This window comes from Bidens hawaiensis, unplaced genomic scaffold, assembly GCF_021521415.1.
Source record: "Bidens hawaiensis isolate Kalapana, Puna unplaced genomic scaffold, B.hawaiensis_p1.1 tig00018812_1, whole genome shotgun sequence".
Taxonomy (NCBI): Eukaryota; Viridiplantae; Streptophyta; class Magnoliopsida; order Asterales; family Asteraceae; genus Bidens; species Bidens hawaiensis.
In genome coordinates, this window is record NW_027492858.1 from 75,919 (window position 1) to 102,954 (window position 27,036).

Genomic DNA, 27,036 nt, shown 5'->3' on the forward strand with positions numbered 1-27,036 from the left:
TTTGATCTATATCTTCTATTTTACAAACCCTAATCGAGGGGAACGACTTCCAGCCATTTTGGGACGACAAGGGGCAATTCCGGGAGCCTCGGATCACCTCCGATCACCTCGGGATTCATAGTTCATCATCCTGAATCAATAGCTGAAGACTAATCGAAGATCATAAGCGGCTGAATCCTCTTTAGTCATTCCCGGGATGTAAAGTTTGTAATTTTTCAGTATTTTCTTCATGTATTAGAACAACTAATTGTAATTGTCTTTTGTTAATCTATGAATATTGATGTTTAGTATTGCTGTGCATTCAGTCGGTTTAGGTTTTTGTTGATCAGAACGATTAGTTTGCCGGTTGCTATAATAATTGCTTGTAGGGTTGTGTTGACTAGTTAATTAAAAGAAAGCATACAATTGCCCTTAGTTGAGTCACAATGGCAGGGACCGTTTGATAACCAGTGCCGTGTGTTAGCGATTGTGGATGCCTACGGTTTAGCTTGTTAAACAATCTTTAGTTGACTTAGGATAATTAATCTGTTAGGTTGCATGAGAATACTGTTTATTGCTTACTTGGATTCCCGGGTGTGATTTGTTTTGTTTGATTGAATATTTGCTTAAGTTAGTTGTTTACTATTAAACCAATCCAATTGCTAGTGTGATCAGCACTTTTGACAAATTTTCATAATTGTTTCTTTATAATTTTTTTGTAAATATAGTTAAATAAACGTATGACATTGACCACATGCTCCTCTGGATTCGATGCCTGACTTACCCTGTCTATAGGTAAAATTAGGTTTTTGCATCATCGGTACGATACGGTCATCATACAACTGTAACTTTAAGTGGTTCACATAACCGGCTAAACGGTTGCGTGATAAACATAACTGGCTAAACGGTTACACTCTAAAAAATGTATTTTTAATTAATTTAAATGCTTAGTTGGGTGAAAAAAAATCCATGTAAATCCATGGGCACTCTAACTATCCATTTCTCAACCCATTTTCAATTAGATTTTTTGGTTGGAACGTGTCATCCGGGGTGGTTCCCGAGATACACCAACTGCTCATATTTGATTCATTGATTCGATATTTAGTTGGGTCGGTTAAATGCCATATAACGCTCATGGTCCAACCAACTCCATTGATTTGATAATTCGTTAATTAGTTGTGTCAGTTAAACGCCATGTACACGCTCATGGGCTGAATAACTCAATTGTTTGTTACTCGTTATTTTAATTGGGCCAACAAATTGTCATGGAACGCTCATGGGCGGCCCAATTCTCAAAATTTATGTTGCTTTATTTTAGTTGGTCCATTCAAATTGCCATGGAAAGCTCATAAGAGGCCAACACATTGAACATGTTTCGTTATTTTATTTGGGATCTCGAGCTACCATGAGAAGCCCATGGAAAGCCCAACCCAATAACATTTTACTTTTGAAATTTTTACAAAACATTAGTTATTAAATTAAATATCTCAAAAAAATTATTCACATTATTTTAAATCTCGACTCGTCCTCGAGACATCACCTGCACAATTTTATTTGTAATGTCTTCCCTAGGAAATCATCGTCGTAATCAACGCTGTCCGTCGACTACTCGTGATCGCCATTTGACTGCTAGGATCACTAAGGAAATTGCTGCTGTTGTGCTTGGGATTGCTATGAGTATGCCTTGGGAGGAATTCAAGGAAACTATTGTTCTTGCTGCCTCACTTCCCGATGACCCTTTTAGAGATGGAACCCTACCTCACAAGGACTCTAACCCTACCTCTGAAAACTTCAAAACCAAATCCTCAACCGATGCTAAGGCCGAACCCAAACCCACTCCGCGCAATGACAACTCTTCTCACCACAAACATAACTCCAACTACCAAAATTATGCTGCTAACCAAACCAACACTCCAACCAAAAAGCTCCTAACAAGAAACCTTATACCGGACCTTTCACGTTATACTCTACTTGTAACTATAATCATTTGACCCAATCCTCGTGCCGACTTTGCACCCAATGCAACCGTTATGGTCACCTTGCTAACACTTGTCGTATACCGCCCAGTACTCAAGATGCTCCACAACGATCTGTTCCGCCTACCCCTAGAACCACTACTACCCCGTATGCTCAAACCGGTGTTCCTAATACCCGTGCTTGCTATCATTGTGGAGATCCTGGTCATCTTTGCAATAGGTGCCCTCAGCTGATCCGTGTTCACCAAGCTCAAACTAGAACTACACCCTACTACACTACCAATACTTATCAAGTCCAAACCCATCAGTCTTACACTCTCCAAGCTCTTCCTGTCAACCAAGATCCCTCTTACTTAGCTCAAATTTATCAAAACCCGTACCCGCAAGCCCAAGTCTACCAAGCTTGCACCACCCAAACCTAACTAGTGTCGTCCTTTCAAGCTCAACCTACCCAAACTATTCCACATCCACCTGCATCGACTGCTCAAGTTATTGTGGAGCCAACTACCTCAAGTGCTCTAAGTCGAGTGAATCAAGGCAACCGTAACTGAAGCTTCCTGAAGACCCCGAAGATTTTACCTTCAATTATTTCTATCTTAAGTTATCTTATCTTTTTTGTTTATGCATTGTATCGACTCTTTAGTTATTCGCGACATTGGATGATTTCAATTTGAACTATTTAAGCATTTCGTTTTATGAATAAAGTTTCCTTTACCAAAGTTAAACTATTAGGATCTTGTACCTCCATCTCATTTCCTTATCCTTGATTATCCCAATAACATCTGTTTTATAAAAGTTATTTTCTTTCAATTTTCAAAATTGTACTTTTTAAAAAAAAAAAAGGTTTTAGAAATTTCACGGTTTTATTAATCCAACTAGAACATTTATTAATTATCATTTGCAATTATATTTAAAATTATCAAAACATTTGTTTTCTTTTAAAATTTTATTTTCAATGTTTTATAACCCACTTGATGGAACGGATTATGCGGACCATCTAACGATAAGAGTAATTATGGTCGCGAACATAATTATCCAAATCCTCGCATGGAAATCATAATAAGTACAATTCTGTGTTATAATCTAGAACCTAAAGTAGTTTGAGTAACGGTACAAATGATGAGATGATAATGACAATGTGGATACGCCGCCGGTACATCCTATATATAATTGCACTTATCGGATTGTCAATTGAAGCGTTGCTTTCGTTATTAGAAGTTCTATGTTATGATATTTTCTTTAAAAGCTTAAAGTATTTTCAAAATGATGATGTTTTGGTTTTCTTTAATTTCGGAACGAAATTCTCTAAAGTAGAGGAGACTGTAACATTACGGGTTTTCCGTACTAATATTTATATTTGTTTATCGGGTTACAAACATTATTCGGATCTTTCTTATTAATAAAATTATGAATTTTTTAGTGGAATAATTATTTTTACCTTAGTTTATAATTCCTTAACTTTCATTAGTGCCAAATAGCCCTTAAAAACTCTTAAAATCACTTAAAATGGCTTAAAAATGCGTTTCTGGAACTACATGGACTAAAACTGTCAAAAGTTGAAAGTCTGGTGAAGTTGCACCTTCACGCGGCGCGAAGATGTCAACCTTGTGTCTTAGCACGGCGCGAATATGTCACCAGATCAGCCATTTTCGTTTCAGATCTTCGTTTAATGCTAAATCTTTCCTAAATCACAAAAATTGAGCCCGAAGTTATTGTATTTAGTGCGTAATAATGTCTAGGTTCATATTCAGTAATTTGGATAATATAGCAATGATTTAAAGACCTGATTTCATCTTTAATTGTGTGATTCGGTTACCAAAATAAACTCGTTTCTTATCCAACAAGTTGATTTAACCCCTATATAAACACATCATAATTCCAAACCCTAAAGTTTACTGCAACTAAGCATTACCAGCCGTCACCTACTCTCAACCGACGTTTTCTTGCTCGTTTTTGTTCGTTTACTTGAAGACTAAGAGCTGCAGTTTGACTTTGGCATTCGTTAAACATTTGACCTCAATTTCTCGCTAATACAAACACCATCCGGGTAAGTTGTTAACTGATCAAACGCTCATTAATACTCACTTGTCGATAACCCTCAATCAATTTATGAGATTGAGGAGTATTGACGGGTCAATTAGAGTCAAACCCGTTAAGGGTAAAATAGTCAATAACTTTGACTATCCGTTTTCTCATACTTCTGGTCAGATTCAACGTTCGGCCTAGAAGACTTTTATTCTCATAGAGAAATTTTAAGGCTACTGACCAAAACCCGACTTCCGACTCGCTGTTCAGATTCTGGTCAGTACCAACTCGCTTAAATCTTAAATATAACATAACTTGAGTTCTAAATGTCCGTTTGGATTGATTTCAGCTGCCACGAGTTCATTTTTACTTGTATTATCATATCTCAAAGATTCATATTCTGATTGTTCATATCCTTTGACATGTAGTGGACGATTCGCTTATTCGTTAGCTCGTTTAATCGCATTTATTAATAGCTTGCCATTAATCTAAGGTGAGTTTTATCATTCTCCTATTTTAATCCGTTTCCTAAAACGTTTTTGGGGACATATGCGTATATCATATTATATATATATATATATATATATATATATATATATATATATCAAACAAATAGCAAACATGTAATTGTGTATGATTAATCAAATATACTTGTTATGTGCTTACTTGTTTATGTGCGCATTCGTGTCCGAAGAGGTCCCGCATATCCGTATGTGTTGGGTTCTCATTATTATTGACCAATGCCCGATTCGATTGACAACGGTCTTATTAGTATTTGCTCATGGTTGATTTACCGACGTCCGATTCGCTTGGCAATGGTTTAATCGACAACTTATTTGCTTATGGTTTGATTTCATTACCGCATTTTTTACGTTTTGCTTATTTCTCTTATTTATTATATTAAACATTATTTTATTGAAAAACTGGTGGTAAACTCACTCAACATGTGTTGTTGACAAACTCTGTTTTCTACGCATATCCAGGTTGCTATTAAATTGACGTTGAAGTATGGACACTTAGATAGACCTTAGGGTTTTAATGAAGACAAACATAAGTTTAAATTTGTTATATTTAATTATTTGAATTGTTTCGTTGTATTTGGATATTGTGTGTGCGTTTGAAATAAAATAATTAAATATATATTGTCACTTTTATATTATGATATTATCTTTGAGATGTGAGCAATCGAATCACGCCCCGGCATTTCCGCCTTTGGTTGGGGTGTGACACATGCATGCATGCATACATAGATACATGCATACATACATACACACATCAAATTTTATATATAAAATTTTCATATCTGATTGATTTTGAACAAATAGCGATACACGGTGACTAGTCGTTGGGTACCGTCCAACAGCTAATCAGAACATAAGCGTGATTTTTACAACCACGATTGTATAATACACACGTTCAGAAACTAAGACTAAGTAATTACACGGTGTTGAAAACGAAAAACAATTGGAAACATTAATGCAAACTCCAAGAGTGTTCATCCGTTTGAATATCAGTTATTCGGATTTAAAATTTTGTTGCCCTGGCCAACACCGACCACTAGGGATGAGCTCGGTACCGGTATTGAGGTAAAAATTCGGGAAATACCGATACCGATTCGGTACCGACGGTACCGAATCGGTACCGGTTCAGTATCAGTACCAGTCGGTACCAATACCGATTATGCTGATCCCTACCGACCACCAAGATTAATAAGGTACATAATGATTATTTTATATAAATAATATATTTTCTTTTTGCATGATAAATGTTTTTTTAAAAGAAAGGAGGCTAAAGAGAACATTCTCAGAATATGCCGCTTTGTTCAAATGTTGTTAGTGCGAAACCTACGCACCACGTACTTCTGTTGGTCGCTTTCCGCCTTTCTTCACTGTCCTTCAAACTTCTCAAACAAATGTTGGCGGTCCAAAATATTTTTTACTAGTTTTTATTTACTTTTTTATAAATAAAAGGGGCTCAATGAAACTAACTTATTAAGTTAAAAACTATGAGTATAAACATAATGCGTCATGCATTATTATTGGAGATTAGAGCGATAAAGCTCGAATTAAATCGAGCTTAAATGAGTTTGGCTGAACGCACTTAATTATATTCAAGCTCCTTTAATATAGAAGCTAGACCTCGAGCTTCACATATTAAGCTTAATTTGGTGCGCGAGTTTAAGCGGACCTACTATTTAGCTATGTAATTTTTATTTAATATCTTAAATATATATTTACATAATAATAGTATATATAAAACTATAATTAAAATAAATAAAAAATATTTATCTAAAAACTCTAAATATAATATATATATATATATAGGGTAAGGATCCTAAGAGAACCATTGACAAATTGAGAACTTTGAGAACCATTTTGTACCACTAAAAAATACCTCCAACAAAATATTTAAAAAATTATAAAACAAAAAAAAACCGAAATTTTTAAAAAGTAAAAAAACCAAAATTCTTATATTTCATTCCGGTTTCATTAAAAAAACAAAAAAAAAAATTCTTTTTAATTCGTATTATACCTATACACATATGTATACTTTCATTTAGTCTCTAGTTACGTAATGTACACATATGTACATTATCATTTACCTTAAATTATACATATGTGTATAGGAAAAAACATGTGTGTACATATTATACATATATGTATAATTAAAAACTGATTATTTTTTCTTTTTAATTCGTATTATACCTATACACATATGTATACTTTCATTTAATCTCTAGTTTCGTAATGTACACATATGTACATTATCATTTACCTTAAATTATACATATGTGTATAGGAAAAAAACATGTGTGTACATATATGTACATATTATACATATATATATAACTTAGCTAAAATGAAAAAAAAAATTTACGTTTTTTTTAGAAACCGGGATGATAAATAAGAACTTTGGATTTTTTACTTTTTTTATTTTTTGTTTTTTTTTTGTTTTATGATTTTTTTTTTAATTTTTGGTTTTTTTTGTGGTCCAAAATGGTTCTTATAGTTCTCAATTCCCAAAAAGTTCTCGCATGATCCTGATCATATATATATATATATATATATATATATATATATATATATCTATATATATTTGTGGGTTTGGATCAAATATAAATAAAATTAACGGTGCTGACTGTGCGAATCAAGCAGTGTAGTTATATATACAACACGGTGTAATTATAGTGTAGTATAATTACAGCATATTATAATTACACTACTTGTATTTATAATTACACTACTTGATTCGCACAGTTAGCATACTAATTTTATTTGTACGTTAACTTTCCCTTATATATATGTGTGTGTGATGATTAAGAAAGTTTAATGGCGGATTGAGCAAGTTTGACGGTTGACCGGGCTAAAGAATCCAACGGATCAACACATTTTTTCAACAAAGGATCATATGGCAAAAGTGTTCTTACATCATCTGATGCAAGTATGATGGCATTCACACCCCTCACAAGAAGCACTTGTAATGCTATTCTCGGTAGGTTTTGTGCGCCTTCTATGTCATTTTTGCTTATTGCATCAATTAATGGGATTATTGTATGTTCCATAGTAGCTTTATCCTGAAAAAAACCTCAAAACCCTGCATTTTCACAAATGAATCAAATACACAACGGATTTATAGAATCATGAAAATATAGATTTTAAAAGATACATACGAAAATAAAAGTTGACAATATGGATTGTTTAAATAATCGTTCTAACAAGTTATAAGTTAAAAGAAACACGTTAAATAGGCCAAGAGTTCACCTAGAGTCTACTTTTAATGCATATAATCTTCAAAATTACTTTATTATCACTGATGAACACGAATATGTCTTTGGGTCAATCTAAACCGTTTTGACCCGAATAAGATTTGACCCAATAATCACTCGTCCCCACATATAACCTCCTAAATAGTTTTATTCAAGAATTTGGATTATAATTGTAATAATTATATGTAACCATATGTAATGGACCTAAGATGTTTTTGAGACAACCCAACCCATTTTGACTCGTAATGAAAAGTGGCCTGCTTCAACCTGAACCAATATTGACCCGTTACCCAACCTGACTATCTAGCACTAGGAATATAGACAAATGATTTTTAAATGTGACGTGCTCGATTAGTTACCTCCTTTTGAAGCGTATCTTGATAGAACCAGCCAGAATTGGTGGCAAGGACCCCGATTCTCAACGGGCTTCCGGCTTCAAGTGGCTTTAACTTAGCTTCCTTAAGCTCGTTCGCAACACATTCACCCATATGTAACACGGGAACCGAACACCCTTTTGATACTTCTTCATACCATTAATGTAATAAGTGACATGGCATCACAATACACCGGGCCCCGGATCTTTCAAGCAATACCCTTTTACGTCGCAAAATATCCACAATTTGGGTGCCATCATTTACCTTGTTTATAATCGGATCGGAACAAAGAACGAAAGGAAGCCCATTCTCGTCTTGTTTACACTCATTGCTCGCTTTTTTGAGCTTGTTAACTAAATCCAGTGTGACATCGAATGACACGCCTCCTATTATTCCCATGGTGTTGGGTTGATATAATAATGTACCTTTAGTAAAATTCTTGTTACTCCTTGAAGCCAAATTTAAACCAAAATTGTGTGCAGCCGCGGGTTTGTTGCCACTCTCTGGAACCGGAGTTATGTTCATCGTTGTTTTATGGATTCTTTTTGGTTTATTGAAATGTAATGTGTAGTTTAATGTATGGAGAGACATTGTAGCCTTCTATTGCAACTGTTTAAGATCAAATATTACGTTTGTATCCATGAACATGAACATTTATAATTAAACAACCAAGAGTCCAAAAGCAAACAAAAGTTAAAAACCAAAAAAGAAGACAGCCCACCTTAAAAATTTGCAAGCTAGAACCTTGTTGTCAAATGATGTTTATGTAAGCTTTAAATCAAGAAAATCTTTGGGCTTTTTAGGTTTGATGAGATTCTTAAGTTATGCATCAACCATTAAGAGAAGAAAATCACACATGAAGATGTGGAAGGAATCTTCATAATATCTTGCCACTTGCAAAGAAAAGTGTTATTGATCACTTAAAAGTGCAAAAGCAAAGAGATAGGAACATGAGTTTTGTTCATTTGTTGTCTTGTTTTCATCTTACAATTTGGTGCATTGGTGTAAGGTCAATAGTCTCCCTTTTAAAATATAAAAAAAATCCCATTGCAAAATATTGAGTAAAGGGATATTAGCTATATAGCTATAATGGATTAGGCTAACCGGTATGGCTCAGACAAGGATGGAGAATGGTCTTATGTGGCCATTTGGTCATTCAAGGAGACCATCATTCTCATCTCACGCATGAAATGAGGTTACTGATCATGGTCACACGGCTCGTTTCAATTCTCAACCAATCAGAGTTTTAGTTTTTCAATTTTTTATATTATTAAATAATATTAATGTTGGAGAATGAGGAGAATGACATGTGCCGGGGGTTGAGGGTTGGGGTTGAATGACAGAGGAAAAAACGAGTTCACACTTAGATGCCACGGACAATGTAAGTATTCTGAAATTTGATGGTTATTTTATTTTCTACAATGCCAGCTGGAAATTAAATAATTGGAATGTGTATCAGGTGATGAAGTAGTTCCATACAATTATGGAGAGAGGTTTTCTCAGATGATGAGTTCAGCTGGTTTTCGTTATGTTACATTCAAAAGTTACGAAAGGTAAGAAATCAAATTATAAGTTCATAATTAAAAGGAAAATTGGTTTTAAATAATCCCAACTATGACTTATTGGCAAATAACAGTCCCAACTTCACACTTGGCTAGTGGCGGTACCAACTAAAGGTGTATTTGTTTCCAACAGTCTGCGACTAACGGATTGTTAACTTCGTTAGTCCGATGCTTACGTGGCACGCCTAGTTGTCAAAAAAGATCTATTTGGCACAATTGTGTGGCATCTGACTAGGTGTGCCACGTAAGCATTGGACTAACGGATTAAACCATCCGTCAGTCATGAACCGTTGGAAACAAATGCACCTTTAGTTGGGACCGCCACCAGCCAAGTGTGAAGTTGTGACTGTTATTTGCCAATAAGCCATAGTTGAGATTATTCAAAATGAATTTTCCTAATTAAAATTCCACTTAGATTAAAACCCTTATAAATAAATATGATTTTGTTGCAGGCTCGGTCATTACACGGTTCCTAAAGAGATGGAAGAAGTGTGTCAGTGGTTGCACACAAGGCTAGCCTGAGAGATTAATTAACTAACTCGTGCTTGGATTAAAGAAAAACAGAAGAATAACAAGACAGTTACACTAATTTTGAGTTGGGAGAAATAATTAGATTTGTACTGATGAAGATGGGATGTTTTGCATATATATATATATATATATATATATATATAGGATTAGGTTCATTTCAGAAGTGTTTCTTATGACGAGAAGTGCGAGAAGAGATTCTAACCAATCACATAATTTCTTTTTTATTTTCTAATTATTTATATGCAATGATATATTAGTGAAATATAAAGTATTTTCTTTTGTAATTTATACTCATTAATGGTTTAATAATTAATGATAAGTTACTAGCAAATGGTAAGTTACAAACTATTATTATTTTCTATTTCATATGAAATTTGAACCATTGGAATCTATTTGATCTAAAATCATTTTATTCTAAAAATGGCTAATTATTATTATTGAAGTGATAACTGATCTTGATAATGTGTGTAGGTACGTGTGTATACCTACATCAATATATACTACAAGACAAAGGATATATCGTTCACATGTACATGAAAATCAAAACACTTACTATTCTCTATTTCTCTTCATACATGATGTAGGTACGTGTGTACCTACATCAACAAGTAGGAACATGTATAGCTACCTACATCAATATGTTCTCTTCATACATGATGGAGGTACCTACATACGTACCTACATCGATATATTCTCTTCATACGCTTACTACATCAATTTATTCTTCTCATACATGATGTAGGTATCTACATCAATATGCACATGTGTAGGTACGTATATCAACATGTAGGTATGTATCTACATCAATATGCATATGTGTATCAATCTCATATGGAAAGTCAAATTTCATGCAGAGTTATGTCAAGAGATTTGGGAGTGAAACAAAGGTTTGTATAAGTTACCTATTTATCTTTACACCATTCTGACGACTTTACCCTTTTAAGCCTAAAATATCTGATCACGTATTCAAAGTATTTACAATAATGCCATCTTGTGTTTTAAGCCACTGATTTGTGTATTAAATGGTTGAGGTTCACTTCTCGCGCTTCTCGTTCTAATATCACTTCTCGCATGATTCATCCCCTATATATATATATATATATAATGTTGTTTTATATGTTTGTTATAAAAATAAGGACTTTCGGGTATTGGTTCGTAAATGGAAATATGTTGCTTCACAATATGAGTTTTGGGATTTATTAAGAATGTAATGTTATATTGACTATAGATGGAATTTATGGAAATGTTTTTATTGTTGTTTAGAAACACTTCTCTTTATTATTTAATGTTAAATTGGTTGTTTTATTTGTTTAGAATGGTGCGAGTGCAGCGTTTAATCGAGTAGAAAGCAATTCAATATCTTGCATCAAGGAAGACATTGTCTGTGTTTTGAGTGAACCATGCATCATATTATTTATTAATTTGAGTTAATTATTCAAGAATATTTTGTTTACTGTATATTTATTTGAATTAACTTTGTATATTTGTTCATGAATATTAATTATTGTTTAAATATTCACTTTTCCATATAAATAAATTCACCCTCCCACAGCAAACCTCAAATTGCAGCTGATACAAACTACAAGTATTCATGGCTTCTGGTAGTGAAACCATTGGGAGGCGCCTTGACTTCGGGAGTACATATGTAGTGAGCCCGAAAGAAACACAAAAAGCAACCATAGTTTGGTTGCATGGACCTTTCTCTGAAGGGTCAAGGTAGATCAGTATATATTCAAATTATCATAAGGTGTTACTGTTACATAAATATTCAAACCATAATTATATTGTAAAGGTTTTCTTTTCTTTTATTACTGCAGGTGGCATCAAAACCTGGACACGCTTTCGCTTCGAAATGTAAGCGTGTTTCCTTACGTTTGTTTTCGTTAAAAATGGCGTTTAATAATGTTTTGCATTTTGCAGGTTAAATGGATATGCCCTACTGCTCCTATACGGACCTTGGACGAGCTAGGGGGAGTCCCCGGCACTGCATGTAAGGTTTTTTTATTTTTTAATTAAAACCATTAAACATAATTAATTAGGTTCTTAACAGGGTTTGGTGAAGGAGATCCTTCATTAAATGATCCAATAGATGTTGAAGGTCTAGATGCTACAGTTTCACACATAGCTAACTTGTTATCAGCAGAGTCCCCTAATGGTTTTTTTTCTTTTTTCTTTTTTTTTTTTGGGTACATTTGTGTCAATATATTATGCATCTAATGTTTGGTTACTTTAAACAGTAAATCTTGGTATCGGAGGTTTCGATATGGGTGGTGCGTGTGTACTTTACGCTACAGCTTGTATTGCTCGAGGATAATATGGAAATGGGAGGTCGTTCTCGATTAACCTGAAGGCCGTGATAGGATTAAGAGGTTGGCTTCCCGGTGCAAGGTAAATTTTCAAAACAAAAAAAGTTTAGACATTCTTTGACACATTTTAACATGAAAAACATGCAGGAATTTAAGGAACAACATACGATCTACTGGCACTGCTGCTGCTAAACGGGCTGCTTCATTGCCCGTTTTTCTTGGTCATGGACAGAGTAATTTTTTGAAATTTTATGCTTAGTTCTATATTGTTATGCTTAGTTCTATATTTTTTTTCTTTTTAATTCGTATTATACCTATACACATATGTATACTTTCATTTAATCTCTAGTTACGTAATGTACACATATGTACATTATCATTTACCTTAAATTATACATATGTGTATAGGAAAAAACATGTGTGTACATATTATACATATATGTATAATAAAAAAACCGATTATTTTTTCTTTTTAATTCGTATATACCTATACATATATGTATACTTTCATTTAATCTCTAGTTACGTAATGTATACATATGTACATTATCATTTACCTTAAATTATACATATGTGTATAGGAAAAAAACATGTGTGTGCATATATGTACATATTATACATATATGTATAACTTAGCTAAACCGAGAATTTTTTTTTTTACGTTTTTTATTTAGAAACCGAGATGATAAATAAGAACTTTGGTTTTTTTACTTTTTTTTTGTGTTTTTTTTTTGTTTTATGATTTTTTTTTTTAGGTTTTTTTGTAGTCCAAAATGGTTCTCATAGTTCTTAATTCTCAAAAAGTTCTCACATGATCCTGATCCTTATATATACAAATGTAAAAATAAAAAGGGAGACAAAAATGAAAAGTGTGAGAAGGATTTGTGGCCACACAAAAAACCCCTCAAAAAAAATTCCAAAAAATTAATAAAAAATCATAAATAAAAAATATAATTAAAAAATGAAAATTTTAAAAAACAAAAATGTTTTACTAGTCATTCTGGTTCCAAAAAAAGACGCAATGCAGAGACAAAAGACACAATGACGAAAATGAACAAAAGTCACAATTATAAATAAAAAAAGACACAATAAATCACAAAATATAACACAATACCGAACAAAATATAACACAATGTTGAGTAATATAACACCATATCAAGAAAAAAATACACAATGTCAAGGAAAAAAGATACAATAAATGACGAAAATAAACACAAAACACAAGATAAACCAAAAGACACAATGATCTATTTTCATTAGCGTTGTTTTTTTTAGAACGAGGAAGGCGGTGGAAGCATTTTTGTGTTTTTACTTTTTTGTTTTTTTTATTAAATTTTAGTCATGATTATTTATTTAATTTTTTTAAATTTTTTTTGAATGGTTTTTTTTTTGCTATAAATCCTTCTCATCATTCTCATTTTTGTCACCCTTTGTAGAATAACTTGACCCTATACACACACACACACACACACACACATATATATATATAAACAAATTATTAAATGATTAATACATAATAAACAAGTCAAGTCCGACCTTTAAAAATTTACTCCCGCTCAACATGAGCTTTAGAAACAAAGCTTCAAACGAACTAAGCTCGAGCTCTTTTAATTTAAAAGAGTTGAGTTTGAGTTTATACGAGCTTCAACTTGACTCCTTTAAACCATGGTGAAAATAAATCTATATATTTATAAATTAACTAAGCATGAGTTACTTATTTTACTTTTATATGTATTTTTAATTTGAGTGCTTATCTCAAATTTTATGTTAAGGTGTCATTTTAGTCTAGCTCACTTACTTGGTCTAACCTTTGAGTTTGATGTTATGAAAAACACTATAGCGGTTACGACCCAAATTAAATATGCTATTGTAATTGATACATGACATTCGGATTCGAGAACATATATATATATATAGTGATCATGTAGTTGCTCCCACACATTTTGCAAGATCACACCGAAGATTGTTTGTATGGTCCAGATATGTTAAGGGAAAGGTCTCAGATGCGTGGAGGATTATTCTTGCGGATTTGGACAACATGGAAGAGCAATATCCCCCTTAAGGGTATATGTTGATTCTAGAGGTAAAAAGATTTTGTCCCGAGTTGCAGAAGCATACATCAACCAGCTTACATCCTTACAGGACAACAAGTGATAAGTACTCCAAAATGTCTTCAAGAGTTTCACGTAAATCCATTGATCTCTTTTGAGCTGATATTATTCAAATGTATGACGTGAACATTTGCGTAAATCAACAATAAGCGATGTGCAAATTTTATACATGACACATAAACAATGCATAGATTTCTGAGATTGCTCATTAATATCAAATATACACACTGGGTTTGGAGACATTTTCTAACGAGATGACAGGATCAATTCATGGGAGGATATCACCCACACCATACGATTATGCTTGAGGTGGTAGCCTCGCAAGCTTTAAGGTTTTGACACATATTTTTTGGTTTGGGTTCCAACAATGACATTAACATATGCAATCAATCGCCATTAAACAACAATGTACACAATAGAACAACGTATGATCGTTCATTTCATGTAAGGGGATCACAATACAAATACAAATATTATCTTGTCGACGAGATATACACAAGCGATGCTTGTTTTGTGAAAACATTTTTGTCTTCTGACACCAATAAATGGAAAAGATTTAAGAGAACACTAGAAGCAGCTCGGTTGGAGGTGGAACGAGCTTTTGTTTTTTTGTCTTCCAAAGTCGTTGGACTATACTTTGAGACCCGACACGACCAACATAATGGACAAAATTATATATATAGATATATATATATATACAATAGAAACTTTATAAAATAATACACTTGGGATCACCAAAATTTATTAATTAAAAGAGTTATTAATTAATCGATAAATTAATAATTATTAATTTATATATTAATTAATATTTTATTAATTTATAGTAGAATGTTCTGACCCATCCAGAAGAAAATGTAATTGCACAGTTGTTTACTGATGAATAAATTATTGAAAGCGTTATTGGAATTAATAAAGATGATATCGATGAAGAAGATGATGAAAGTTCTACAATGGAGCTCCCTTCGCGAAACGAAGCTATTAAAGCAGCAATCACATTGAACAATTTCTTGTTGAGTTATGAGAAAACAACACCAGAAGTTCTTACCATGCTAAGGAAAATTAGAGACGAGATTCAAGGGGAAATTGATTTCAACAAAAAACAAAAGACAATTGAGTCATTTTTTAAGAAACCTTCATAAATCATTCATGTAATATGCTATATATAAGGAATTATTAATTTATATTTTATATAGGGTCTAAAAAAATTATCAAAAATGTATTATCTTATAATTTTAGCGAATTATTAATTTAGCACCCTATCCCCGAGTCGGGACCGACAAAAAATATTATCTTAGAGAGTTTATTAAATAATCGAGTATTAATTTATCGAATTATTAATTTTTTTCATGTACGTTTTATTTATTTTCCTTTTTTTCGTTTAAATATATATGATAATCTAACAAAATTATTTTTTAGGTTTGGTTCTCGTATTCTAATGAACCTAATAGATACCAATGGAATTTGTGTCGGTTCGTCGCCGTAACACCCGGGTATTTGTTTTAAATATGTTATCTTGACAGAACTATTTTTTGGGTTTAGTTCCAAACGGTAACAAATATATCAGATGTTGATCAAATTCGCATCGACTCGTCACCACAATAACCATGTTTTACTGACCGAATAAACGTTGTTTTAAATGTTTTTTTTTATATCATATGCCATAAGAGTCACTACTATATTTGATGTTTACTAATTTATGTTTTGTGTTTAATGTCTGTGCTGGTACGAGCGTAACTGATAACAACCGAATTCATAATCGTATTTCACAACATAATATTATAAGATAATGTTCATACGTATGTTATGTATATTTCGTGAAAATGAGCTTCCCCTTTCAAAATGGTCCACAAGTAAATGCTAAGACCCTTATAGGGAATTGGGTTCCTAAAACCTTGTACGAGCAGATCTCTTTGATCATAATTCAAGAGTACACATACATTCACTCGGTAAATAGTCCGTGTTCTTTTTCTTGTGGAAAGTTAGTATTTTATTAAGGTTTCTTTTTTTTTTCTTTCTCTAAAAGGTATATTTACTAATGATGTTTTTTAAATAACATATTTTAACTTTAAAAGTTTAATTTATTATTTATTAAAAGAACCAAAAGCCCATTTGACGTTATTGTGTCCCCCTCACAAGAAATATGGTTCGTGACTTTGGTCCCCACTATATAAAAGTCTAAGCTTTACCACTCCTCATGAATTATACAAACTTTAATTAAGAGAACTCTAGGTATTTCTGATAATGGACATCTCTTCTGAATCTGAACTTAGGGGTTGTTTGTTTTGTGTCTGAATGAGCCTCTTATTGGTTCAGGTCTGACCCGTTCAAACTTAAGAGTGTTTTTTCTGTTAAAACGTCACATCTTAATGGCTGAATGGGCCTCTTACCCATCCAAACAAAAAACATACCTGAATGGAAATTAGACTTGATTACCCTTCCTCTCATCCCTGTGACTTCTAATAGTCTCATACCACCATGAGCCATATCATCTTTCCATCTCCAGCCAAAATCGTCATCCTATAATCCTGCCTACCTCCGACCACCGCTCAAACCATCCCACCCACCATCTCTGCACCACCTTCGCAACTGCCGGCAACCGCCGTGCACAACCAAACAACCGATGTGCTGTAATTGGTGGCAGGGGCGACCACCGCTGCACTCCCTTTGCAAGTGTCGGTAACCATCTCTGTTTTGATTTGATAGATTTGAAATTCGTTTATTATGATAAATGTCTTAGGTCTTAATTTGTGTGCATGTATGTTAAAGATAAGTGTAAGCATTGATGATTTGAATTAGGTTTAGGGCTTCCCTAAACTAATAGAGAAGTTAGGGTTTAGTTTAGTTTGGTTACAAGATTCGATTGGCTTGAAGTGTTTGAACTTTGAAGCAGGGCCAGACCTAAAGTTATACCAACACAAGCCACTGCTTGGGGCCACCAAATTTTTCTTAAGGGTTTTCTTCAAAGTTATGTTCTAATTACGGGTTTGTAGAAGTAGGTTTTAAATTAATCCAATATTTCCAACGTTGGTGCAATTTGCAATTGTGTTTTATGAAGCTTAATATTTTTGACCAATTCTTGCAGTCAACATCTATGAATATTATAGATCATATTCCATCAAAACCTTTATTATTATTATTATTATTATTATTATTATTATTATTATTATTATTATTATTTCATTTGCATACCAATCGTCTTCTTGGTTCCACTGCTGATTATTTGTTTAATCTAACTTTCAATTATTTTGCCTTTAAATTTATTAGGAAATATGAACCATATGTATTCCATTTTGAAGAAAAGTCTTATTCCTTTATTAAGCTTAAGTTTTAATTGTGAGATTGTTTTATGTTATATGATTATTAGAGTTTGATCCATTCCATTTTAATTTATGCTTCTTATTGTTTTGATATTTCTGGTCAGAACTTTGGCAACAAGATGCTGGAAATGCTGCATGGGTAGGATCATGTGTGTGGGCTATATGAAGCCTTTTTCTTCATCAAAAGTGTTAATTTTTCCTTGCTAGATCTCTGTTGGCCCGTTATGTACATTGGTGTTTGAGGGCCGGACATGAACCTCTGTAAAAGCGTCTCAAGGTTAGCCCAAATTCTACCATTTAATGTTTATTATTTATCTAACGGGCCAACTAAAAACTCGCTTATATCCGAGTATGTAGTATAAAATATGTATAATTATGTGTAAGTGTAAATGCATATATATATAGGGGTGGGTTCTAGTGAAAACTCCTCTTAAAGAGAAAACTTAAAAACTCCTAAAGACTTCTAAAAAACTATTTTTAACCTTTTTTTTTATTTTTTTTTAAGTTTCTTTTTTTTCCATTATTCTTATATGTTATTATTGGTTCCAAAAAAAAAAAAACTTGTCGGTAACCTCGTCGGTATAGTGCGCATGTGTAATAGTGTGCATTGCATATATGCAGAAGTGTTTGTATTGCATAGAATACAACACTATTGCACATATTTGATACACACCATTGTATATATGCAATATAAGACTAATACACACATCGAATACACATTAGTACGTATGTGTAATACAATATTAATGCACAAGTGCACCACATCGACTTTTATTTTATTATTATTTTTTTTTCCATATAATACAACACTACTACACATATACAATACACAAATATTGAATATATGTAATAAAACACTATTAAACTCAAAAATACATAGTAATACACATGTGTAATACAACGGTATCGCACAGTAATACGTATGTGCATTACAGCGGGTTTTTTTATGTATTTTTATTTTTTTTTATATTTTTCGAGTGAAATATAAGAAAATATAAGAATAATGGCTAAAACAGAATTTTGAAAATATTTTTTTATTTTTAATTAAAAATAATTCTTTAGGAGTTTTTAAGTTTTCTCTCTAAAGGTGAGTTTTCTTTTGATCCTCTCCCTATATATATATATATATATATATATATATATATATATATATATATCTTAAAAGGTCGAAACTCATACCTGTAAACCGGACCATTAATAAAGGGCCAGTTCCGGGTTCTACACGGGTTTGGAACATTATATCACGAGTTTGCAGGTTTTTAAAGGATTCTGTCGAGTATACCCGGAACTGTTTAGTAAGAACAATAGGAGCACTGACCCGTTTAAGTTAAAATACATGGACAGGGTTCATGGGTTTTGCGAGATGGTTTAGCGGGTCAAACCCGTTTCATGCACACTCTTACGTAGTTAAATTTGCATGTGTGTTTTAAGCCACATTTTATTAATGTAACTATATTTTGTTAGGCAATTTCTACGATTCGGGTGAAGATGTCGGTTTAGGTTGCAAGTATGAAGACATTGTTCGGGCTGCAAGAATGAAGACGCCGGTTTAGTTGTATATTATTTTCATTTTTAAACATTTATATTTGTGGCACTTTGAATTTTTGTATTTTTGAAACTTTTTTGTACATTGTTTTCATTTTTACGTATATATATTTGTGTATATTTTGATTTCAATGAAAAAAACAAAGTATTCTAGTATGTTCATTAATAATGAAATAATTTAGAGGGCAAAATTGTCATTCTACACAGTCATTCAGATGTCAAATCAAACAACACTTGTTGGTTCATCACTTACTAGATCAGAGCCTCTTAATCATTCAGACCTGTTACTGATTCAGCATTTAATGGTTCAGCATTTGCCAAACAGTCCCTTATACTATTTAATCTTTATACTTTTATTAAAGACTTATAAAGAGTCTAAAACCCATTCGATGTTTTAGTAATTTAACTTTTAATCATATTTCTAAGTGATGGTCAACTACTAGTATATAAGTATATAAGACGGATGGTCGTCATTTCAAATAAGAAAAAGAAAGGCATGAAAGTTGCATTCTTTAAACATACTTTGCCTCTTGATTAAAACCAACCACCCCTTTCGTTTAATATATATTAATTTTGTATAATGGTGATTAGTGAACTCTTCTAAAACCTATGTGGCATTTTCTAACCAATATTCTTTGTTCTAGAATCACTTTCGTGGGTTCTTATTAAAAGCCTTCCATCTTTGACAAATGAATTACAATAGCATACACGTATATACAGTATTAAGATGATCATCACATAAGTTGTAAGTAACAAACTAACCATTAATATGGATACATATGCATATTGTTAGGTCCACCCTTATGGATGGTGACAAATCATGATGATAGATGATAGAATTACCATGATCTAATCTAGTGGTTTAATGGTATGGTGTAGGGTGTGCACGGTTCGGTTCAGTTATTACGCTCAACCAAATTAACTAATCGTTTTTTAGTTTATTCGGTTAGTTTTTTCAGTGTTTGATTATGTTCGGTTAATAACGAAGGTTAATTTTGGTCTAAATTTTTTTACTTAGAAATACATGAAATAAACTTATAAACTACATGTGACGAAGATATAAATACATGAAATAGAGATACATATACATAAAATGGACGCATAAGTACATTAAATGGTGGTATAAAATAGAAAATACATGAAACTGAATTATAAAAGCTAGAAGTATATAAAAATTTAAATATATGGTTCGATACGATTCGATTAATTTCATTAACCAAGAGTACAAAAATAACCAAAAACCGATTTTCAGAATTTCGGTTCACTTTCATTGGTTTTCAGTTTGGTTATTGTCATCCCAGGAACTATGGCGTTTGCCTCCAAAAGTGGAGTGATTTTACAGCCTTACATGTGCAAGGTTAGACGTTATTATGTGTAAAAAGGTGGTGTTCAATAAAGATGATAGAATACTAGTTTAGATAACTTTCCTTGATACTAGTATATGTTTAAAATCTACAAGTTAATTAATAATATAATATTCATAGTTAATTTGTTTTATTAAAAGCCGGTTACAAAATAATCTTAAGGGGTTCCAAACAGGATAATGTTTTTAACTTCACAAGTTGTTTACCTAAACCGGTTTGGCCTTGTAGATAGAAACCTAAACAGGTTTTAAACCAAACCGCTTTGGAAGAAACCCCAAAATGGGCCTCTCTAGTCTTAGGAATAATAGTTGTTGGGCCAGCACTATGGGCTTAGTTATGCTTATGACCTTATGGGCTGAATTCAAAGTTTAGATAGCCTATATGCAAGATTGATATTTGCTACGCCAACATTCCCAGTAACTTCTTTTATCTTATTACTAGATTTTATCCCCCGTATTACGGGGGTTATTTTATATTTTTCGCTTTTAATATTTATATATGTATATTTAGATTTTAATTTTATTTATTATAAGAAAGTTAATAATTAATATACTTGAGGTTTAATGATAAAATGGTTTCACAAATAAATGATATGTTATAATCCGGTTTAAAAGCTATCTGGGTTTGGTGATACCCATTACCCGTTTATTTTCTTTATTATAAAATTGTTTCTTAATTATAAATAATATCTTTTTTTTAAATAAAATAGGATATTAATTTTTAGTATATCCCTATTTATAAGATTTTCATATCAAATAATTTATGAGATTAATCTATAATATAATGAGATGCTATAACCCGTTTAATAGCTATGTGGGTTGGGTGGGACCTTTACCCGTGAATTGTATGAGAAACCTTCATTTACAAATAAAGCAATCTGATGGCTTGAGAGAATGGTTGTTTTACATTTTTCGTTTTTTAATATTTATTTTTTAGATTTTAATTTTCTTTATTGTAAGAAAGTTAATAATATACTTAGGGTTTGATGATGAAAGGGTTTCATAAATAAATGATATGTTATAACCCGTTTAAAAGCTATCTGGATTTGGTGACCCATGACCCGCTCATGTTTTTTACTATAAAATTGTTTATTAATTATAAATAATTTCTTTTTCTTTTTAAATTGGATATTAAATTTTAGTATATCCCTATCTTATAGGATTTTCATATCAAATAACTGGTAAGATTAATTTTTAATTTAATGAGATGTTATAACCCATTTAAGAGCTATCTGGTTTTGGTAAGACCCATACCCATGAATTTGGGTTTAATCAATGAGAGGCCTCCATTTAAAAATTAAGCAATTTGGTGGCTTCCATAAAAAGGGAGAGCGACTACATCGTGACACATAGGATTTTGGGATCTTCGTTTATATATATTATAGATTATAAATTATATTAAAAAACACTAATTTTTATCTCTTTTTTTAAACTAAATAATATTTTTTATATTTTTATCATTACCATGTCTCTCTCCTCATTTATAATCATTTTTAAAATACATTAAAAAATTATAGAGTGTGAACAGTGTTTTTATAAATTTACTCATGAACGGTAGCATTATCTCTCACGTACTCACAACTACTCCATACAATATAGAAAACTTACTGACATAAAAATAGAGAACCTGTTGTGAATGCTCTTAGTCAGATCTTTTGATCTACTATGATGTTTTCTTCTCTTGGGTTTATCAAGGTCAAAAAAAATGTCCAAATTGAGTTTTGAATTCTTACTCTTCTCACTCTCTAAGTTCACCCATGTTCTCCGATGGATCTTCTGTTTAAGTATCTAGCCCTTCAACTTTGCTTATTACAAAAATAGTCCTTCAAACGGCCCACTTGATTCTCGCAGCCCATAATCTTTACATATGATTACAAACCGATTTGATCCGATTAGATTACAAACAGTCCACCTATATTCTCCAATGTTTCTTCAATTAGATTACAAAGATCCGATAGTGAAACTGGTGTCAATACAATGTGATCAGTCAACATGAAATTGGTTTGAGAATACATAGGTTGAATCCAAGTAAAACTAATTTGACCCGGTTTTTCCCCTTATAGAGTGATTTATAATCCGATCTGGTCTAGCCTATCTTTGACTCTATTCGATCGGTTTGGCCAAAATTCGATTTTGCACCTCTGGCTCTAGTTCCCACTTCCCAAGGCTAATCATCTTTCATGTGTAGCTTGAGTTGGCTAAACCCAAGCCCAATAAAAGATGGGAAAATTCCCAAAATAAGCATTTATGAAAAATATTTCTAATTTTAGGTATCCTTTGCAAAAAATTCCAGAAATATGTATTATAAACAAGTCGTGACGAGTAGTAAGTAGAACCAATTAAAACTTGTCACGTGTCCTTAAACTAACCGTAACGAGCACGTTCACTAATCATTTACTCGTCACGGCTAAATAAATTTCATGCCTCGTAATCAAGGCCCACGAGTAATTCATAAGTCCTTTTAGTAGTGACAACTAATTTACCCGGGTTACATTCCCTACACGAGTAGTTTATTAGTAGTTAACTCGTCGCGACTAGTTTAACCTTATAATTTACTCGTCGCTACTAAAGAACTTATGAAATACTCGTGGACGTTGATTACGAGGCATGAAACTTATTTAGTCGTGACGAGTAATTGATTAGTGAACATGCTCGTTACGATTAGTTTAAGGACACGTGGCAAGTTCTAATTGGTTTCTACAAATTACTCGTCACGACTAGCTTATAATAACTATTTCTGGAACTTTTTGCAAATGATACATAAAACTAGAAATTTGTTTTTATAAATGCTTAGTTTGGGCATTTTCCCATAAAAGATTCGTATGTGATAAGAGTGTTGAATATGATTAAAATAACGATGGTATTTTAAAAATATAATAATCTTAGTCTTTCGGGCAAATTATTTGAATAAAGTGTTGGATGACTCGTTGGCCCAATTGATCCCTTTGCAATTTGCATTTAAATTAAGTTTCTTAACAAAGTTAAGTACTCATTTGAATACTTAACTTTGAAATTTCTGTACCCGAAAATCTAACATTTGAAATCTATGAACGATTGGTTATGGTGACTGCTGTGAATCTCAACCGTCAATTGTTAGGTATAAAACTTTTTCAAGATAAATCTAACGATTTTGTATTGTTAAAGAAGTAAAAATCATGAATAAAATGAATTAAACTAAGATATGTATATATAAATAAAAGGCGGGACTGCTCCTTTCAATTTTTTTAAACTATCTTAAAACCCGACGAATCCTGCACTGCCGGTCTGCCACCCAAGTTTTATTATTTTTATTTTTTATTTATTTTTTTTGAACGATTAATTTGGGTCACTCACGGACCACTGGAATATCATCGTGCCACCAGTGGTACCACGCAATCATATCCACCACCAAGCCACCAATTCAGGAGGAAACTCAATATTTGAGAAAAACCCCCTCTTGTGAGATTCAAACCTAAGACCTTGTGGTCACTAAGTCTTATCCCGCCACCCAAGTTTTATCATCAACTAATTTATTTACTTTGTTAATCAAATAAAAATGAAGTTTCTAAATTCCCTGAATGGACAAGTCATAAAGGCATCTTTGGAAATCTTTGGATATTGCAAAAGTTGGTCTTTGGGTTGTATCACCCGCATTTCGATATGCATAGCCGAACCGTCACCCCACGGCATCCCGAACACATGCAATTTTTTTTATCTATGTTTCTATATAACTTGTATTCAAGTGGTTTTAGTCTGTTTACGAGCATGGGCTACTATAGAGAATGTCACTGCCATAACAAACCGAAGCGATACCAACCAAGTTCCAATCACATCTCTGTTGCAACACGCGAGTTAATTGAAATTAAATATTTTTAGGGGCAATTACATATATCCCCTGCTAACTTAATCAATCTATAATATATATAAACGAAAACCCTAAAATCCTATGTGTCGCGATGTGGTTGCTCCCCTCTTTTATGGAAGCCACCAGATTGCTTAATTTTTAAATGGAGGTCTCTTATTGATTTAATCCAAATTCATAGGTAGGGGTCTTACCAAAACCAGATGACTCTTAAACAGGTTATAACATCTCCTTAAATTAAAAATTAATCTTACCAATTATTTGATATGAAAATCCTATAAAATAGGGATATACTAAAATTTAATATCCAATTTAAAAAGAAAAAGATATTATTTATAATTAATAAACAATTTTATAGTAAAAACATAAGCGGATCATGGTCACCTAATCCAGATAGCTTTTAAACAGGTCATAACATGTAATTTATTTATGAAACATTTTCATCATCAAACCTTAAGTATATTATTAACTTTCTTACAATAAAGAAAATTAAAATCCAAAAAATTAAAATTAAAAAACAAAAAATGTATAACAACCATTATCTCAAGCTATCAGATTGCTTTATTTGTAAATAAAGGCTTCTCACGCATTTGACCCGAATTCACGGGTAAATGTCTCACAAAACCCAGATAGCTCTTAAACTGTTATAACATCTCTTTATATTAAAAAATAATCTGATCAAATATTTGATATGAAAATCTTATAAAATAGGAATATACTAAAAATTAGTATCTTATTTTATTTAGAAAAAAAAGATATTATTTATAATTAAAAAACAATTTTATAATAAAGAAAATAAACGGGTAATGGTATCACCAAACCCAGATAACTTTTAAACCGGATTATTACATATTATTTATTTGTGAAACCATTTCATCATCAAGCTCAAGTATATTAATTATTAGCTTTCTTACAATAAATAAAATTAAAATCCAAATATACATATATAAATATTAAAAACGAATAATGTAAAACAACCCCCGTAATACAGGGGATAAAATCTAGTTACAAATATACCCAATCCAAATTTTTAATTATATATATCCCCTTGCTTATGCATAAGTATTACCTATTTACCCATTTGATTAAAATTAACTTGCAAAATAACTATTTTACCATTAGTTTTAATAAAACTATAAAATTACATATTCATCAATTTATTAAAATAGACTTGTATGTATTTAGATCATAAATTGCCTTCAGTTTCAAACTTGAACATACTACCTTATTATTCTTTTTATTCTTTCAAAAATGATTTGAAATTACAGTTTGTTACAATTTTTTTTTTCATTCTAGTGTTTGAATCAATGAAACGGTCCTTGAATTTGCTTATATTTCCTGAACATTAATATGTTGAACATCTATAGTACAAACATGAAAATCTCGTGTTCTTGATACGAATAAAAGATTAAAAGATGATAAAAACAGAATTACAAGGATTCGGATAGGTGATTGCTTGTGAATCAAAAACCGAATCGGAGCCAGAAACAAATCGCCAAATAGGATATCGGATCTGTGAATAAAAAACATAATTGGATCGTGATAGGGGCGTTGGATATGTGAACCAAAACACACAAAATAACATAAACCATAAGCAATTTCAGTATTCTTTTTAGCCGACTTTTGAGTCGAGAGAAAGCCTAAAAGCTTCTTTAACAAAACTCTTTGCCTCAAGAACTTATCATCCTGTGAAAAACGAGCTAGATGAGCGGACTATATGGCCAATCCAACTGGTGATTTGTTCTTGGTGGTGAAAATTACATATACATGATGATTAAGTTCAATCGGGTTTTGCACCATTTTTACGATTCGGAATCTATATCTCGAGGATGCAGTTCATCTTTTATCTCTTTGTTTCCCAAAGTTAATGATCCTTCCAGTTTTAAAGACTTCCGCCCGATAAATCTAATCGGTTCGATTAGTAAAGTGATTTCCTTGGTTCTTGCGGATAGGCTTAAAAAGGTGATGGGTTCAATTATTTCAGATTCTCAGTCGGGATTCTTAAAAGGTCGAAATATTATTGATGGTTCTCTGATTGTTATGTAAAATAAACTTCGTTATTTTATTATATGTAGAATTTGAACATAAATGTGGAAATCAGTTTAATCAATTTTTGGATGTGCTTCATCACGTTGTCATAAGATGATGTTTATAGTTTGTGTTTATCCTTTCTTTACAAGTAATGTCTTTGAAATGGAAATTATGAATGGATTTAGTGAATACCATAAAGATGAAGGAAGTTGGCGAGTACCGTATATGTAACATCTCGGATATTTCAAGCCCGTATTCGTTTGCGTATAACCCGACCCGGAAACATTTTAGATCTTTATTGTTATTGGA

The 27,036-nt window shown here is 32.1% G+C and overlaps 1 protein-coding gene and 1 pseudogene across 1 annotated transcript; one reads left to right on the forward strand and one right to left on the reverse strand.

Moving 5' to 3' along the window:
• Positions 1–7,296: 7,296 nt before the first annotated feature.
• Positions 7,297–8,711, reverse strand: LOC143557090 (uncharacterized; annotated as a pseudogene).
• A 3,093-nt stretch (positions 8,712–11,804) lies between these two features.
• On the forward strand, positions 11,805–19,500 carry LOC143557103 (acyl-protein thioesterase 1-like). The gene is made up of 6 exons (XM_077046259.1): positions 11,805–11,929; positions 12,031–12,067; positions 12,134–12,203; positions 12,264–12,345; positions 12,667–12,752; positions 19,412–19,500. The coding sequence occupies exons 1-6, from the start codon at positions 11,805–11,807 to the stop codon at positions 19,498–19,500; spliced, it is 489 nt and encodes a 162-aa protein (XP_076902374.1).
• The last annotated feature ends 7,536 nt before the right edge of the window (positions 19,501–27,036 follow it).